At 38.0% G+C, this 6,000-nt stretch overlaps 1 protein-coding gene across 3 annotated transcripts; it reads right to left on the bottom strand.

Annotated features, from left to right (window-relative positions):
- Positions 1-1,584: 1,584 nt before the first annotated feature.
- LOC105135681 (rho GTPase-activating protein 3-like) lies at positions 1,585-5,672 on the bottom strand. Of its 3 annotated transcripts, none has more exons than XM_011040691.1 (6): positions 5,055-5,672; positions 3,888-4,008; positions 3,608-3,727; positions 3,136-3,366; positions 2,529-2,760; positions 1,585-1,973 (listed from the first exon to the last, which is right to left on the bottom strand). In XM_011040691.1, the coding sequence occupies exons 1-6, from the start codon at positions 5,504-5,506 to the stop codon at positions 1,936-1,938; spliced, it is 1,194 nt and encodes a 397-aa protein (XP_011038993.1). In that variant the 5' UTR covers positions 5,507-5,672; the 3' UTR covers positions 1,585-1,935. The 3 variants fall into 3 exon arrangements, with proteins under 3 accessions (XP_011038993.1, XP_011039002.1, XP_011038985.1); XM_011040700.1 differs by having other exon boundaries at positions 1,585-1,941; XM_011040683.1 differs by lacking the exon at positions 1,585-1,973 and having other exon boundaries at positions 2,010-2,760.
- Between the last annotated feature and the right edge of the window lie 328 nt (positions 5,673-6,000).

Raw genomic sequence — 6,000 nt, 5'->3', positions numbered from 1 at the left:
AACAATTACACCGGCAGCCGGACTCATACAGGCTTAAAAGTGCTGTTCACACAAGGAGAAGCATAACTATCCTGGGAAAGAAAGTCTTGAATAAAGCAGACGGTGGGTCTGCGTGCAACAGTTTTATTGCCGATTCCCTGGTAGGATACTCCTGCCATCCTTCTTCGACTGAAAACCTATTAAAAATGAACAAGATATTAATCTCAAAAAAATAAAATATAAAATGAACAAGATCTTTAGGAATTGAAGAGAAAATTGAACAAGTCTTCCAGTCAAATGTCATTTGAGAAATAGAAATAGGTTGTGAATTTATAGATGGTTTAGGTTTAGGGTTCCTGAGCTTTTGTGAAACCAATGTATTATAAACTTTATAATTCGTGTTTAGCTTTTTCCTTGGAAAAAACTCCATAAAACAAGTTTGAACTTTTCCCTTGGAACAATATTTGCAGGATATTTTTTAAATGTGTTTTTTTAGAAAAAAATTTAAAAAATTGTATTTTTCAGTTAAAAAATAATTTAAAAAGCACCTAAAGGTAGATCGTAACTAAAAAAAACACGGTGGGGGACCGGGTATTTAGTTTGGGCTAAAAACCAATAAAAATCGGGCCGATACAGAGTAATCCATTTATGAGAATAAAAGCCCAATTATTTAGAGCTTAAAGAAAACCCGAGTAGTGGCCTTGGGTTGGTTGAATCCAACCTCCTCGGCCTTTCAATGCGAGGTTCCTGTGGCAGGCTGGTTACCATTTTTACATTACACATTTTAAAAATTGGATTTTTCTATTTTTGTGTCAAAATTTGTCATTTTTACCCGAATTTATGTGTTATGTATTTGCAATCAATGGTTTTAAATTAATTACTTAATACAAATACCAATTATAATATCTAATTTATAAGATTTCTAGGTATTGGATTCCTTCATATTCTGCACGCAACGAAGCTGTGATCATTACAGAACATCCATTATGACCTGCTCTGCCTTGTCCACGACTGGCACCAAAGCTGTGATTTTAAAAAATAAATCATGTCTTTCTGGATTTCTGTGGGATCGTCTAGAACTAGCCGATCATAAGATCTTGTCATGGTCTAGAATTAGTTGATCGGGTCTGGCTAACTAAACATAGGAGAATGTAATTCCCATTTCGAAATCAGTCAAGATCGTTTCAGAATTCTGTGCCATTCTGAAATTTCTGTGTGATATATGAAATGCATTTAACGAAAATGTCCTCCTTATTTATAGCTATAGCGTTGTAGAAAATGTCTGCTGCCGCTACATGAACGGGCTTAAGCGCATGGAAGACCGAGGTTCTTTCCTAATCATATCTTAAGACAGTCAGGTTTCTCCCCAGATGAGGTGGTTTTGATTACACGATATCGATCAGCTTCCATGGAAAATGACGTTGCAAATCCAATCCAATGCCAGGTAACTGGGATGTTTTCAGGATGTGAATTTTCCGACCTGCTTTTCTGCCAACATCAACTGTTTCTGGACCGGACTTGCTTGTGTTACATGTATCCTGGCTTCCTGCTCACTTCAAATCCTCTTTATTACTTGCCACTAAACTACGATGAATGGAAAACAAGTTTCTCCTTGTGTGCTCCTAAAACTTTGACTATTGCAGTAACTTGTGTCATTACAGTTTAAGGTATACATATACAGAAAACTAGATCACATTTGGGGTGACGACGTCCTTATTATTCAATCCAAACCACAAGGAAATTGAATTAGCTTATCCTTCCAAATTCTTTTGAGCTGTCTTCCACCTTCCTGGCCTAAAACGAAGCTAAATAGAGGAGAGCAGTCCGTTTTCAATACACTAGACATTCTGCCTCGGCAAATCATCTAGCTAGTGATTTCTCTCTAATATACGGCGGCATTATCATCTCTTCTAGGCCTTGAAATCCCATCACATCAGATTCAGACAGCTGTTGATGTCAAACCTGCATAATTTTCCTTAACCTTCTGTCAAAACCTCCAACACGATTATGAAAGAGGGGGAAAAATAATGAATCATAAAAGGTGAGGGTGATCCCTCAAGAGTTATTGTTCATATATATAGCTAAAGCTGCAGTTAGGGCCCTCATACAAATTAGAGATTTTTTTTATCTGACTACTGAATTAAGCAAACACTGACATCTATTCCACAACAATCTTTAGACAAGCAACCATGCACTCATCATATATTTGGTACAAGCTGGGAAACAACTGACAAATCACGCCCAAGCTTCTCCGCCTCTTCCCCTAGTATTTACAATTCCAATACCACGAGTCTTCTTAACTGGTTTACTCAACTGAAATACAGGGTGTATGCATAGCCTCCTCACCCCTTTTCTAAAACTTAGCCAATCTCCACTATCATATTCACCTTTGCATCCACTGTCTAGGGTGCCCATTTCACAGAAACGGGGGCTGCTACTTGAAACAGACTTAAATTCCTCTTCTCCATCACCCTTCTTCTGAAATCTCCAATATTTTTCCTCAGTGTTGGATTCTAATCTATTCATAGTGGCAGACCTCAAGAACTTACCAGTGGAAGGTATCTCAGATGCACCAGCGTTGAGTGATATTTTACAGTATTCTTTGCTGTTTAAGTTTGAATGACAGGGTTCACTCTTGTCGCCTAGGGAATCTGAGCACGTCGAGAGCAACCTAAGCTTTGCACTGGATTCCTCTCTTTCCCGGAGTGTTTTTAAGATCAATGTCTTGAGCAAGTTCATTACTTGCACGGCATGAATCAATGCGGTCAAAGGATCAGCCATCTGCATCATAGGAAGATTACATCTTAGATAATAACTAAAAAATGTTTTGTATTTGCAAACAAAAGGGAATTTCCTTCGTTACAACCACAGCGTCAGCTTGTGAAACCCCATGCATCCGTGAGTTCTATTTAAATGTGTATAAAATCAGTTAGAAATGATGATTGTTAGCTCTCGTCAATAGTCCGTTGTCCATATGCTAGGAGCTAATGGAACATACGGTCATCTTTTGTGATCATTCAAAAGAAGCAGGTGGCCCATCCATTTTTTCATTCACAATCATAGATATTATTTAATGGAAAAATAATATACTGCTTAACATGAGGGCAATTTTCCAACAACGACCAACTAGAACCAACTAATACAAATTCAACAAACCTGCGTCATGTTGGGTGCAAAAACCATAGCAATGTTGCGTGCATTCATCTTGTTATACTGTTCATGCTCCACGACATCTGCCATCAAATTGATTGCCCAATCAAGTAGTGCAGCTTCTGTCAGAGGAAGTTGCTTCACAAGTTGAGTGCAGTCATCTTCGGTGTTGCAGTGCATTACCTGTTCTGGTGTGATAGAATCGAGCACCCCAGAGGGTAGTTCTCTAAACCATGCCTGGATATAACAAAAAAAATATATGCAGCCTACAGTTCAGAAAGGGGGGGGAAGGGGCAAAGTGACGATATTATATGATTAATTATGAAATAAAGTGAAATGTCTAATATATTGGCAACCAGCGAAGAATATATGTAGAGTGGTAAAAGAAACAGTGAGAATTTGAAGACACAGAATCATATCCTCACAGCTGATTTACTGACCATTTTGTCAAACAATGTCAACATGTCATATGGCATACCTTTATTAAACCTGCCAAGCAATGGACTTCAATTCCACGAGGCACTACACCTTTGTTTAGCTGGTTTCTGACATACTCCTCCCGACCATTCTCAGCATTTATTCGGAAAATCCCTTCTGCCTTGGAAGCAAACACAGAAAAGAAAAGCCTCAATTTTGTACAGGAGTGACGAGTAGCAGCACCGATACTAGTTTTTTTTTTTTTGTTTTTTACTATAGAAATGGCAAGCAGCAGACTGAAGATAAATTTCCTTTGAAGCAAATTGGGAACATAAACATACCTTAAGTCCTCCTTCCATATATAAACGCTTTTGCATCATTAGAAGAATAGTCGGCACACTGTTCCCTTTGTCATCATGAGAACATTGCATCGACTTGGCAGAAACTCCAAATACATTTGCACTGGAAAACAGAGGATCGATGTATCGTGTAAGCCAAGAAGATATCCACTGTTGACTAATCCAAGAAGCAGGACTAAAAATTGATGCAAGGGAATTTAATATTCAAAGAATCAGAACCAGTACTAGCAGAAATCCCATGTTTAATCAAAATCTTAAGTAATTCTTCCATTCCAGTATCAAAATCAGCTCCCTTGAACCATTGTTCATATGACCAAAAACGAAATCACTACTAATCCACAAGGATCAAACAACCAACAGTGCATGTATTCATCCTACACCCCCACAAAACAATGCAAACTAAAAATTTTCTTTGCGTGCGCTTACAAACTAGACCATCAGTGGGCATATGCTGACATTCACTGTATTTGGTCAAAGGGAAGAGGAAAAAGAAGTCTTCTACTTGCCATTTACTGTCCTCTACCTGAGTGAAAATATTGATGAATTCAGTTACTTTCAGAGCTGAACTAATCGTTGAAAAAGATCCTTACTCGAAAAACATGATTAATTTACATTTTCACAAGCCTGCCTTATATCAGCCGTAATCTTTTCTTATAAAACAGGTCCATATCTCAACCAAGACATCCAATATGAATAACTCCATTAATTACAACAGGGGAAAAAAAGAAGGCTCTCTCTTATAACATCAACAGTCCAAGAACAGGTCTTTATTTTTTAGGATTTCATGCGATCTTGCTACTGCCGAAGCTTTGTAACAGTTGCTTATTTCATTAACCATGCTCGGGCAAAAAAAAAAAAAAAAAATCTTATAAAAGCTATATTGCTATTTGGATCATTTATAGCCTATATCCTATTACACTGTTACATCTCCTGAAATACTCACCAGGCACGGGAAAAAAAGTTTTCTTCAAAAAAAAAAAAAAAAGAAACCAAATGATATATTTTCTTTGCAATTAATATTCAAATAATTTTTATGCTTTCTTAGTTAATCACATCATCTACTAATTATTTTCTTTCATAATTCACCACCTAGTTATTCCAAATAATTTTTCATAAGAAAAGGAAGTAAAAAAATAAATAAATTTAAACCTGGCGCTAGGGACCTTGCAAGGAACCTCAGGCTCAAACTCCGTAGGCAAACCAAGGAAACCATTAAACCTATCAAAAGTCACGTGAGACACGTGCCTAACTTCAGTAGGCCAGCTTATATCCATGGAAGAAACATCCTCTCTTTCCACGCTGCATGTCACCAACGACTTCCTTAACGCCGTTACCAAAACATCCAGAATAGCGAACTCTTTATTGCTATTTCCGTTTCGACCTCTGTCACTCCCTCCCGTTCCTTCTCTCGACCCAATAAACGGCGTTGATATCGGGTTTCCAGAAGCGTCACTATATGATTCTTCTTCATCATCCTCGTCCTCGTCCTCTTCTCCGTCTTCAGTGCCGTTTCGGTGAAAGAAGGGAGTTGGAGGGGGGGCAGAGTTGGACTCGGTGAGTCCGACGAGTCCGCAAGATTTGGATCGGAAAAGCCGAGTCATTTTCGTTGAATGTGTTTTTTTATTTATTTAGAAAAATGGCGAGCTAGTGAGTGTGATATAATTGCGAGGAGTGTGGGATGGAATATATTTTATTCATTAAAACGGGGAAGGTGAAGACTTAATAATTATTAATATTAATGGAGTAATACGAAAGAAGGGATTTGGTGAGAAGAATGGAGGGGGTGGTGGAGAAGTTTGGTGGAGGAGGAGATGATGATATGGTTTTTGAGGTGGGGTGAGATGATAAAGACCCTTTTCATTTTGGTGAATAATCGAGCGAGAGAGCGAAAAGTGGAGGTGACAGTTAAGGCTGCATCTTGACACGGAATTAAGGAAGGGAGGAAGCAAGCAAGTGAAGAAAGATAGTTGAAAAAGAGAGGACTAGTAGCAGTAACAGTAGACAGGACAAAGTATGCGTGTGATTGTGTTTTGGTTTTTTGGATTTTATTGGTGATTCGTTAATAAAGTATGGCTAGGTTTTCGACATGTAAATT

Source organism: Populus euphratica, unplaced genomic scaffold (genome assembly GCF_000495115.2).
Source record: "Populus euphratica unplaced genomic scaffold, PopEup_1.0 scaffold2.1, whole genome shotgun sequence".
Taxonomy (NCBI): domain Eukaryota; kingdom Viridiplantae; phylum Streptophyta; class Magnoliopsida; order Malpighiales; family Salicaceae; genus Populus; species Populus euphratica.
Note: the sequence above shows the minus strand (reverse complement) of the source record. Positions and strands in the feature narration are given on the sequence as shown.

Bases quoted from the DNA above. Each gene is read 5' to 3' on its own strand.
- LOC105135681 (XM_011040683.1), bottom strand. From the start codon at position 5,506: ATGACTCGGCTTTTCCGATCCAAATCTTGCGGACTCGTCGGACTCACC. The intron at 3,367-3,607 runs GTATGCCATATG...TGTTATATCCAG, and splicing joins GCTTGGCAGGTTTAATAAAG to GCATGGTTTAGAGAACTACC. The intron at 2,761-3,135 runs GTTTGTTGAATT...CCTATGATGCAG, and splicing joins TTGCACCCAACATGACGCAG to ATGGCTGATCCTTTGACCGC.